This window comes from Prionailurus viverrinus, chromosome D4 (genome assembly GCF_022837055.1).
Source record: "Prionailurus viverrinus isolate Anna chromosome D4, UM_Priviv_1.0, whole genome shotgun sequence".
Classification (NCBI taxonomy): Eukaryota; Metazoa; Chordata; class Mammalia; order Carnivora; family Felidae; genus Prionailurus; species Prionailurus viverrinus.
In genome coordinates this window covers 2,228,388-2,240,763 of record NC_062573.1, presented here as the reverse complement: position 1 = coordinate 2,240,763, position 12,376 = coordinate 2,228,388, and the positions used below count along the sequence as shown (strand labels likewise).

Sequence of the window (12,376 nt, the reverse complement as noted above, 5' to 3'; positions counted from 1 at the left end):
GAGGAGAAGCCTCCTACTGTGAGCTCAGCACAGGGCCTGGCTCATAGTAGGTGCTCAACGAATGTTAGGTGGAAGAATGATGAAGAGAATCATCAGTGAATTGAATTCATCAGTGAAGGGCAGCAAAAAGAGGGAGGAGCTTCAACTCCTTCAACTCAAAGGTTAGTAAAAGTAACACAGGTAAAGCCCTTAGCTTGGGGCCTGGCCTGGAGCCCACAGACCCTCTGACTACTGTTGGCCCAGGCTACAGGGCAGGAAGGGGCATGTGGAAGGATGGCCAGAGGGATGGGATGATGCCCTGCCTTCCACCTGCCCTGCCCGGCAACGTTGTCTCTCCCTGAAGTCACTAGGAGAGGTCTGATCCCCAGAGAAGCTCCAGTACCCCCGATGGACAATAGCCTCCTGAGGCAGAGGCTAGGTCTTGCTTGTACCCACTGCAGGGGTCATAGCCCCAAAGGTGAGGCCAGTTATCAGATGCCAAGCCGTGTGCACACAGCAACTGACTCTTAGGAGTGTGTGTGTGTGTGTGTGTGTGTGTGTCTGTCTGTCTGTCTGTCTGTCTTGGCAACTCTCAAACAGTATCTCCAGCCGGGGCCTCTCTCTGCACTCCAGACTCATATATGCAGCTGCCCCCTAGATGCATCCGCGTGGCTGTTAGAAGGCAGCTCACACACAATGTGTCCGGAACTACCCTCCTCATTCTCCCCTCCTCCACCTGGTCTCCGTCTCCATTTCATTTAATGGCAACTCCATCCTTCCCCATTGTACAGGCCCCCAGGTCATGTGTCCATCCTTTCTCTGCCCATCCTCTGGTGTCCCTGTCTACCTGCAAAACGCATCCCACGTCGGACTGCTTCTCAGCACCTCCCTGGGTCTGAGCAGACAATATCTCTTGCCCAGATTATTGAGATAACCTCCCAACTCATCCCCCTGCTCCCACCCCCTCCTCCACACAGCTGCCTGAGGAATCTGGTTCAAATGTCAGCCAGATCTCATACCCCCTCTGCTCAGAACCCTCCCACAAAGTCAAAGGCCCATAAGATATGCCCCCTGCTTCTACCCACACATCTTAGTGCCCCCCCCCCCCGCCCCTCCCATTCCTGTCACTCACCTGCTTTAGCCGTGAGGGCCTTCTTGTCACTTCTCCAACACCTGATACACTCAGCCTCAGGGCCTTTGCATCTGCTGTTTCCTCTGTTGCGAAACTCCCCCCACCCCCATCCCGGCCCAGGTATCTCAGCAAGGCCTCTGACTGTCCTTCCTAAAAGCCCTGGCCATCCTCTTTGCGCGCCCCGCTCATTTTTCTTCATCATATTGTCACCAGTTATTACACTCTGAGTGCTACGGGTTTATCTGTTGCCTGTCCCCTCACCCATTAGAATGGAAGCTGGGAGTGGGGATGGGGGTGGGAAGGACAGTGCATTTGGCTCACTTCTCTATCTCCAGCCTCTAGACAGTCCCTGGCACACAGTAGGCACTACATAAATGTGTGTGCACTCACCGAATGTGTGTCTGCCTGGCCAGGCTGGCCCCTGGATGGTACCTGGGGGCTCCCGGCTGGGCCCGCGTCCCTCCCTGCCCCTGGCCCGTGACCTCCAGCCCCGGCCAGGGAGGGGGGCGGGGGAGGGGGTGTGCTCCCGACAGTGCCCGAGGCCCGGATCAAAGGGCCTCAGAGCCGGCGGCCGGCACAGCTGGGTCTGCGCGCCCGCAGGAAGCTCCGGGGCAGCCCTCACTGCAGGCCCGGCCCCGGCGCGGCGAGGCTACGGAGAGGCCCTGCGAGGCCCGCGCTCCGGCGGCCGTCGGTCCGAGCGCCCGGCCACGCCGCGCATTCCAGCCGCGTGATTGACGCGCGCACCGGGGCCCCTGCCTGCGGCTCCCGCCGCCCGCCTGGCCCGCCGCCGCCGCCGCATCAAAGCAGATGTTTGCAGCTGGTTTGAGTTGGATCCCCATCAACAGGCCCCTTTTTGTCTCAAAATAAAAAACAGCTACGCCCGGAATGATAAGGACGCGGCAGGCACGTGGGGGAGATGTCAACGAGTCGGGAGGGAGGAGGCCAGGCGGCTCCCTCTGCCTGCTCTCACCCCATCGGCTCCTCCAAGTGACAGGCGAACTCTGGCGGCCGCAGCTGGGCCCCCAAGGGTGTCTAGGGTCCTGTCCCCTGGGCACTCCCCCCTGAACTCCAGCTCATCTCTTAACAGGCATCATCATAGACATCACAGCCCTAGAGCAATAATGATGTCGGCCCCCTATTGGAACGCTTACTGTAGACGAGCCTGCCCTAAGCGCTCTGCAACCACTCCATCCTGGGATCCTCCCCACGAGCCTCTGAAGGACCTGTGGCACCTAGAGGCTCAACACATCCTAGTGATTGCCTGTAAGGTGGGGACCGTGGTCCTTGCCCCAAGGTCAGACAGTAAGTGACAGAGCTGGGATTCAGACTCTTCAGACTATTCCTTCTGCCTTCAGAACCAGTGTGTCATGCCAGCTTTTCCAGAAAGTCCTCAGACCTCTTCCAGGTTAACCATCATGACTTTCTGTGCCCCCCAGCTTGCCACGTGTACCCTGTCAAGGCACTTGTCATGCTGTGTCAGCCCCCATGGGACCAGATTTGGCCTCTTTCCTCAAGCATCTTGCATGAGCTTGAGAGCTCAGAGCTTCAAAGTTAGCCTCCCTGGGTGTTTGCTGGGTGAACGTGAGAAGGTATAGCCAGTGGGCCAGAGGGCTATGGTTCCCTCCCCATGGAGGGAGAGTTTCCAGGCACTGTGGGATTTGGGCCTGGAGAGACCCTAAAGCAAACCAGGCCCAAATCTGCCTGGTCCCCAGTGTGGCCCTCGGTAAGGATCTGACAGAAGCCTATACACCTCAGAGGCACAGACAGATGGGGAGAGCACAGACCCAATGATGTGATTGAGGGCTTCGTGATGAAATTGGAGGTGAGGAAGAGAAGGTTCCAGAGCCCGTGTCCCAGCACCATCGTGAGACTCCGACTGGGGAAGGAGTGAGAGGCACACTTGCCAAGATGCCCTCTGTGCCAGGCACTGGGCTAGACCCCCTCACACAGGTTAAAACTCACCGATTCTCAATCACCGGGTGAGGGAAGGATCAATACCCCCTTTTCACAGAAGAGGAAACTGAATCTCAAAAAAGGGATGAAGAGTGGCCCAGGGCCGCTTAGCTGGTGCCTGAGATGTGGGAAGTGCACCTCTAAGCCCAGGGGGGCAGCCAGAAAGCTCTTGGTGAGCAGGAGATAGGGACGTGGGACAGAGAATGGAATGGCCCACCTTGAGCTAGGTGTCCAGGCCTTGCCCGGCCACTTATGGTCAGGGGAGTCATTTAATATTGGCATGGCCCTCCCACTCCAGGGCTTTCCCTGTATACTAGGGACGAGGACACAGTTGGACTCCAGCCCAACAGGAGGTGTGTAAAAAACTTAACCAACATAGAAGTTCGGATTTTGGACTCCGGGCTGTATAGGGGGTCATGGGACGAGAGCAGTGTGTTCACTTGTCTCGCTATCTGGTGGCATTCTCAAACTTCTGGAAGCAGAGTATCCAATGTTCTCATGTCCTACCTGCGCTGCCCATTTCATTTCTCATAAGGTTATTCATTCATTCAACAAACACTCCCTAGTCACGTCCTCAATGCCAGAACCCAGTGTGGGATGGGTGCATGTGAATTAGACCCAGTGTCTGATTTCTGGGTCAGTGAGGGCTTCAGACACACAAACATCTGGGTCTCAGGGAAGGCTTCACAGAGGAAGGATGGGTCTTCCAGCCTGGAATTGGGTCTTGAAGGATGAAGAGAAGTTCAACAAGAAGCAAAAGGCAGAAAGAAGACAGGCTTTGGGGGCAGATGGAATTTTAAGTGTTAAGGAGGCAGGAAGGACTTGTTGTTTTCAGGGAGCAACGAGAACCCTGACAGCTGGAGTAGAGGATCTGAAGCCAGGTGTGACGGGGATTGGAGTAGGGCCTTGAGTGCCATGATGAGGCCTTTGGACTTACCCTGAAATTGTTGGGCACTCTGAGACTGAGGACCCAGTGAGGGGCTGCATAAACTGTAGAATGCAGCGGTGGGGTAATGGGAATGGCAGAATAGTGAGGAGGAGACAGAGGGGCCTCCATTCCTCGAGGGTGGTGAGCAGATGCCAGAAGTCTTGAAGAAATGATGAGGTGCCTGCCTCACGGTGCCCAGCCATTATCCCCATTGAACAGATGGGGCCACTGAGGCTCAGAGAGAAGAGGCTTGTGTGTGGTTCCTGTGCTGGGAAGTGACAGAGCCAAGATTCCAAGCCTAATGCACATGCTTCTGGAGTCTGAGACCTGGGGCTGAAAACCTGCAAGGAGAGGCTGGAGGGTCCCCAGGACGTTAGGAAGCCAGTTTTATTGGAGGTAAAAGAATCAGATATACTGCATTGCCTCTCTGCAGTTGTCAGTGGCTTAAGAGAAATTAATTAATCAGATTTGTAATCCATGTTTAAATGCTCGAGAAAAAAATTGGTTTTCAGAGTTTTATTAGCTTCATGAATTTAATAAATTGAGCGTTAAACAAATAAACCAATAAAAACTCAGAGGAGATGGAGATGTGTTCCCATAGCCAGGGACTCTTCAAGGGAAGGACGTCCCTAAAAAGGGAATTTCTTATTCTGAAATCACAGATGATCCTGGCGGAGGGAGGATGTGTTTGTGACGGGGAGATGTTCCGTTTGGTTTAAGAGAAACCCACTCAGCCGCACCTGCTGGGTGCTGGGCCAATGCTGAGTAGTAAGAACTTGGGGCGTTCAGAGCCCTGAGGACAGACAGACATGGGAATGGCACCCCCAGCAAAGGACAAGGGTGAATGATGGGCAGAATGCACTTGAATGCACTTGAGTATGCTTGAATGCACAAAGCATGGAGGGAGTATATGGTGGTGCTTGTGACCTTGTGACTCATGTGACCTTGAACCTGCCCTCTGCACTTTCGTGTGCTCTTCTGTAAAATGGGAATGGAAACAGTGTCTTCCTTTTAGGGTTCTTCAAGGACTTAATGAGGTGATGCAGGTGATGGTAATTGAGTTCATTCACATTGGTGAGACAGGCACACAGAGAACTGAGCCGGGAGTGCTCTGTCCAGCTCAGGCCAGACAGAAGCTAGAAGGACCCAGAACCCAGGGTGGTCATGACAGGGAGGTTTGGTTGGGACCTGTAAACCTGGTGTCAGGAAAGCTGCTCCCAGGAGTGGCGGAGACCCGGTGAGGGCGACAATAAGGACAATAAGGAACAAGAGAAAGGCAGATGGCAGTTCTGTGGGGTGCCTTCTTCATGCTGGCATAGGGCCAAGGGCTTTACGTGCAATAGGGCCTTCTCACAACCCTGTAGGTAGGTACCACCATTCCCGTTTCTTCAATGAAGAAACTGAGGCTCAGAGAGGTTAAATGTCTTGATCAAATTCACACTGGGAAAAAGTTACGGAGCCAGGGTAGAACCCTGGGCTGCCCGCCCCAGCAGTGCCCTCCCTGCCCCCCAGCACAAACACTGTCTTCCCAGGGCAGGTGGTGGGTGCCCCCATCGGACTGGGTTGGGGCTGGGGACCAAGTTGCCCTACCTCACAGGCAGGACCAGACTGTATTGGTTGGTTCAGTGTTCATTCCACAAACATTTGTTGCTCGCCTTAGAGCACGGGGCCTTGTGCTCAGCCCGGAAGACAGGTGATCCTGGGGAAAGTGGACCGGGAAACTGATCAAGTGGAGTCCTCAGGATAAATACTACAATGGGGAGGGCGTGTGAGGATGAGCAACTCAGTGAGGTGGATATCTGAGACTGGAGAGATGAAGGGGGGCTTCCTGGAGGAAGGGCTATCTAAGCTAAATCCTTCAGAATACACAGGTGTTGGGTTGTCAGAGGTTGCGAGTGGGAGGAATGGTGTTCTAGACACTAGGGACAGCAGGGGGAAAGGATTGGCAGTTTACGTGGCCAGTGGGTTTGTGGGTTGCCAGTGAGCCTGTGTGTCTGTGGTGTGGTCATAAAGGTGCTCTCTGGATTTGGAGCTCCTAGACTGGGGGAGGAGCCTGGGCCAGGGGATCGGCACCAAGAGGGCCAGACAGGTGGAGGGGAAGCCACAGGTGGAACCAGAGCTTCAGAGCCTCTCCATGGCACCGCCACCATCCCCTCACACCCCATGCCTGCCCCATGCTAGCCTGTTGGCCCAAGTGTGGTAACAGAAGTACACCCATCTGGAACCCCCCTGCACAGTTCTGGGGAGTGAGAACTATTATCCCCGTCTTGCAGGTGAGGACACAGACCCAGACTTGCCCCAGGTCACAGAGACGGTGAGTGGCTGAGTCGGGATTGAGATCATGACCAGATCTAGTGCCTTGGGTGCTAGCAGGGCCTTTCTTCTGCATCAGGCTTCAGGGCCCCTGTGGGGCAGGAAGGCTCAGAGCTTCTCAGCCAGAGCAACTCTATCTCTGTCGGTATTTACAGCCTCTGTGCGGCCTTCCTAGAGAGGCCCACTCCTGGCCTCAAAAGGCCTGCTCAGCTCACTGACCTCTCCATGTTCACGGCTTTTACACTGAAAACTCGCTGCATCTTCACATGGAGAAGCGGGCAGTGTTGTTGAGCCCATTATACAGATCAGTAAACTGAGGCTCAGAGAGCAGAAATTACTTGTGCAGTCACTAGCCAGGAAGTGGTGGAACTGAGCGTTGAAACCAAGTCCATCCAATGCCACTGCCACCGGCCTGTGGCTGGGACTGCTTCTCAATGGCCCGTTCCACCGGCCCTTCATGACGGGAGGGGTCGAGGGCAGGAGGGAGGCTCACAGAGAGGAGGGGACCCCGCTGGTGCCCCCAACCCCTCCCACACATGCGTTCGTAGCGCTCACTCCGGCTCCCGTAGACAAAGGCAGCCCCATAATTGGGAGCGAGTATTTCATGCATCCCCCCCTGATGTTTTATTGGGTGGAGAGATGCTTGGAGACCAAAAGGATGGCACATTCCGTTTATAAAGTGTGCGCAGTTTGTTTTATATCCCGAGTTTTTGCAATCTAGATAACAGATGATGCCCCGAGTGGCTGGCGCTGCCTCCGTAATGGCGGCACTGAGCCTTTGGAGAAGTATTAATAATAGATTGTGTTGATGAGTTTGGAGAAAGTAGCAATCGACCCCCTGCTGCCAAGGCATTAGCACGGATGTTCTGAATGCAGCTTGCATGGTGGCAGTGCCTGCAAATGCGGGTCACCTCTCCTGCTGCCCTCCTCCCCTACCTAAGAGGGCCTCCCGTCTGGGAGACGCCCAAGGTGTGCCGACCCTGGCCTGGGACCCCGGCCCTGCCATGCCGGCACAGAGATGCAGCCGGTGCCTGTCTGCTCATAGGCCACTGGGGCCAGGCTGCAGAACTTAGCATGGCACCTAGATCAGGAGGTCGAAGTGTGGGGAGGGGACAGAGGGACGGTGAGGGGGGCAGGGCAGAAGCATCCTCCACGTCAGAGCATCAAGTTGTGGAAACGTGGCTCCTTCCCCAGCACCTTGGCAGAGCTGGACACCCAGCCAGATTACTAGGGGCCTCTGTTTGAGGCTGCCATGGACAGTTGGGTAGGTTGTACCCTGAACAAAGGAATCCAGCCAAAGAGCCAAACCGGAGCTGAAATCCAGGTCATGTTCCCCTTGCAAAGCCACGTACTATGTGGGCTAGTGGGGCCCCAGCTGCCTGCAGCTGACAGCCTGGCCTGAGCCTCAGCCCACCCCAAGCCTTCACTCACCTGCTTTGCAAACACTCACCGAGCCCTCCTTGAGGATCCTGTAGAGCCAGGTCCTGCCTTTGGAACCCCTATAAGAGTTGGAAGCTGACATGTGCAGTCGCTGTGATGTGATATTCATTTACCAAGTTACATGCTCAGTATCATTGACTCCTGACAACAGCCCTTTGAGGGAGGTCCTGTTGACATCTCTATTTCACAGTAGAGGGAACCGAGGCCTGAGGGGATCTCAGGTGAGCACATAGGAGGCTGCTTTCCCTGACGGGGACATCAAAGAAGGCTTCCCAGAGGAGGTGGCCTTGGAGTTGGGCACTGCAGGATGAGTAGGAGCCCGCTCAGTAGCACAGAGGCGGGTGGCACAGGGTTGCTGGGGATGCCCCCAATTTGAGTGCCCTGGCCAGTGCCAGGGCAGCAGGCAGACCTCGGATTGGCCCCGTCCACCGCGCCCCACTCGCTCGTCGTGGGCGGTGCTGATGGCAGCCCCGGGAAGGGAGGCAGGCCGAGTGCCTTGCATTTATGGCCGTTTCTGTTCCAGAACCGATTAGTAGAGAATTGCAGCTGTAATCCGTGCCTGTGATGGCGGGCCATAAAGAGGGATGGGATGTGCACAGCGCTCCCAGGGTGGCGCCCGCAGACGTGGCCCAGGGACGTGGGGAATGAAAAATGGTTTTAATTCCCTCCCAGCAGCAATAATTTGATTCTTCATAAATTTTTCCATCAAAGTGTTGTTGAGGCTGAGTTCCCACAGAGCAGGGCACGTGACGGGGAGGGGGGAGCCGGGAGGAGCGGTCAGTAGGTGAGGGCAGGGGAGGGGCCGTGCTGCTCAGACCTTTCTGCCCATGCTGGCTGGAGGCATGGAGACCCCCGCCTGGCTTTGTCTCCAGAGATGGAAGCTGGGTCCGCTTCGTCGTGGAGGGGCTGGATCAGGCCCAGGCTCTGAGTCGGCCCCATCACTTATTACCATGTGACCCTGAGCAAGTGACTCCGCCTCTCGGCACCTCAGTTTCCCTATCACTAAGATGGGATCCGTGTTCGCTCCTGTCTCACAGCGTTGTTGCAAAGATTAAATGCATTTCTGCCTACAGAGTGCTGAGAACAGCGGCTGGCACACTGTACATGCTCAGTGAATTTCTGCGTGTGATAAAGATACTTAAGCTGAAATGAGGCATAAGCAGGTGTCAGCTCAGCTGAGGGGCAGAGAAAGAACATGTTGAAAGGCCAGTGTGAAGGTGGCCTGGAGAAACTGCAGGCTGTTGCACGGGGCCATGGCCTGGGGGAGCAAAGACAGAGGAGAGGCAGGATGTAAAGGGCCTTGAGGCACCAGGAGTCATGGAAGAGCGTGGAGCAGGGAAACAGCATGAGCAGATGTGTGTTGCAGACAGCTCCCTCTGGCTCTCATCCTGGGGGGTGAGTTTGAAGGGTCAGAGGGGCCAGGAGCCCAGGATGGGGACTAGGGCAGCTGCTCAGGCAGGAGAGGAGGGGCCTCACTTGGGTGGTGAGTTGGACGAGGCCAAGGATTGCTTGGATGTGGGAGAGAGGGGCAAGCAAGGAGGAAGTGGAGCAGGTTCTGGGGTGAGGGTAGACCAGCCTGCCCTTTTCAGGGCAGGAACCACCTGGCTCTCGGAGAAGGTTGAGGCCGACCTTGTGCTCTGCCCTCTAGTGGCCACTGTGTCTCTGAGCAGGAAAGACCCTGAGCTGACACACCTAGGGAGCGCATCTCTGGGCAGGATGCCCAGCGCCCACCCTGGGGCCACCAGGGCCCTGGGAGCCAGTGGAGGAGGGCTGCAGGGCCTCCCGCTGTCTGGGTCTGTGCCCAGGGTGGGCCTCTCCTGCCTGGGGTGGAAGGCCAGGGTGGCAGGAGGGAGAGGCCAGCCCTGGATGGGCAGTGGCCTCCGGGAGGGACCCCCGAGCCTAGCCAATGCGCCCACATTGTACCCCTGCAGGCTCTTCGCAGCCAAGTGCAGCGGCTGCATGGAGAAGATCGCCCCCACGGAGTTTGTGATGCGGGCACTGGAGTGTGTGTACCACCTGGGCTGCTTCTGCTGCTGTGTGTGTGAGCGGCAGCTCCGCAAAGGCGACGAGTTTGTGCTCAAGGAGGGCCAGCTGCTGTGCAAGGGTGACTACGAGAAGGAGAAGGACCTGCTCAGCTCCGTGAGCCCCGACGAGTCCGACTCCGGTGAGCCGCGGCTGGAGCTGGGGGGCAGGCGGCAGGGAGGGGCCCCTGCCGGCAAAGGACCTGAACTACACAGACGGTGCACCCACATCCGGTGCACGTGGCACTGACGTGACCGCATGCCGTTACCTGCCACTAATGTGTGTGCACGTCCCCGGGCGCACGGATGCACATATGGACACTACCACGTGTGTTGTGCACCGGTGTATGTGCGTATGACCACACACACACACACACACACACACACACACACACACAAGCACATAAAATGCATGTGTGGATATCCAGGCCCAGGAGTATATATACATGGACACATGTGCTTAGACGCCCACACACGCACAAGCCCGCACTCAGGAACACACACGTGCACGTCCACTTAAACACGCATACATGCGCACGCATGACCCAGCACGCACATCACACGCACACTGAGCAGCTCTGCGTGTGGCCACACACCCGTTTATCCACCTGCTCACTGTATTGTGGTTTACACACCTGCACACACACGCACATACCCTGCTCTCCGGCCCGCCGCCCTCACCCTCTCTTGTCCTTGCCGTGGCCCCCGCCATGGCACAGCACCACAGGCGTCTCTGCCAGCACCAGGCCTGCAGGCTGGTGGTGGCCGAGAGGCAGGGATCTGGTGCGTCCTTCATCAGTGGGGAGCAGCAGCCTGAGCTGTCATTTCCCAGCCGGGTGGGGGCCCTCGGGGGTGCAGGGAAAGACCCTGTTTCCCAGGATGAAGGCACCCCTCTACTCCGTTCCAGCCTCCAAAAGGACTGTGCCAGCTTAGAGCCCTCCTGGCAGAAGGGCAGGTACGGGAAAGGAGGAATGAGGCTTGGAAGGGAAAAGCCAGGGAGAAGGCTGGTGCCGTGTCATTCCAGGGTAGTGGGGGAGGACTGGAACAGAGGGCGCAGAGAGGAGATACCCTGGTCTGCTGAGCCGGGGCAACCTAGAGTAACCTAGAGCCCACGGTCACAAGACCTGCCCATCTCGAAGAGCTTTGTTACTGTGGGGGCCCTTGGAGGAAGTAGTGAGCCCCCTATCTGTCTGTCCCCCTGTCCACCCATGGGCAGGGCACCGTGGAGGCTGTCTGGACTCATGGCAGAGCAGACACTGACCGGGTGCCATGGACCCATTCCTATCAGGCCTGGGAGGGGCTCTTGGAGGGAAGAGATCCACCCCCTCCACAGGGGCTCATGCTCTGAGGAAGATGGGCCTGGGAAAAGGAGGCCAGTTCAGACTCAGGGGCAGCAGGAAGCACGTGGTGTCCATCCGGGCTGGCATCTCCGAGGCCCACAACTCTGGGGCATGGAAGGGGCCACGTGTGCATTGCATGGTGGGTGTGGGTGTGTCTCTGGGTGAATACACGTGCTTCTGCGTGTGTGTGTGCATGTGTGCCTGTTCAGGTGTGTGCATGCCTGTATGTGTCCACCTATGAGCATGCACCTGTGTGTGTGTGTGTGTGTGTGTGTGTGTGTGTGTGTGTGTGAATGAATATGTCTTCGAGTTGCGTGCGCCTAGGTCTCTGTGGGCCCACGTGCCAGTGTGCGTGCACATATGCAGGTGGTTGAGTGTGTAACTCCATGGTGGGGGGGGGGGAGTATGTATTCTGTGGTCATGAATACTCCTGTGTGAGAATGTCTGGGGTATGTCATCACCTGACATTTCTTAGTCCCTAGAAGCTTCAAGGAAGAAGGTTCCCCAGAGTTTTCTCCCTGGGTCCTGGGGCCCGCTGGCCTTGGGCGAGGGCAGTGGGAACGAGTTTTCTCTAAGGCTGACGCGCTGGGCTGGGGTCTCCGGAGTCCCTGAAGCCAGCCCTGGCGGGTGTTGGCTGGAAGTAATGGGATCCCGCCAGGCAACAGATTGCCTATGGGGACAAGGCTGAGACCCTTGTACAAAGCTGATGGGCCGGGTATGTCCGCCACAGTGAAGAGTGAGGACGAGGATGGAGACATGAAGCCAGCCAAGGGGCAGGGCAGCCAGAGCAAGGGCAGTGGGGACGACGGGAAGGACCCCCGGAGGCCCAAGCGACCCCGGACCATCCTCACCACGCAGCAGCGAAGAGCCTTCAAGGCCTCCTTTGAGGTGTCCTCCAAGCCCTGCCGAAAGGTGAGGGGCCCCCGGGGTGGGGCGGGGCTGACACCCCACACCCGCTGCCCTCCCAGACAATGCCCCTACCGCTCTTGCTGGGGACGGGGACCTCCCTGAACCTCCCCGCCAACCCACAGTTCCCCCAAGCCCCATGCGCCCCACCCCCACCCCTGGCCTGATCTGTGTCCGTCCATCCGGGCAGGTCCGAGAGACTCTGGCGGCGGAGACGGGCCTCAGCGTGCGTGTGGTCCAGGTCTGGTTTCAGAACCAAAGAGCCAAGGTGAGAGGCCGCTTACCCACGCTGGGCAGGGATGGAGCAGGGGTGCGGGCAGAAGACAGGGTCCTGATGGGAGGTGCTGGGAATGAACGGGGGAGG

At 57.3% G+C, this 12,376-nt stretch overlaps 1 protein-coding gene across 3 annotated transcripts in view; it reads left to right on the top strand.

Annotated features, from left to right (window-relative positions):
* Positions 1–12,376, top strand: part of LMX1B (LIM homeobox transcription factor 1 beta) — an 80,151-nt gene that overhangs the window by 64,862 nt on the left and 2,913 nt on the right. For all 3 annotated transcript variants that reach the window (XM_047830704.1, XM_047830702.1, XM_047830703.1), the window contains exons 3-5: positions 9,677–9,909; positions 11,837–12,018; positions 12,203–12,280. In XM_047830704.1, coding sequence (XP_047686660.1) covers positions 9,677–9,909; positions 11,837–12,018; positions 12,203–12,280 — 493 coding nt within the window. The remainder of the gene's footprint in view (positions 1–9,676; positions 9,910–11,836; positions 12,019–12,202; positions 12,281–12,376) is intronic.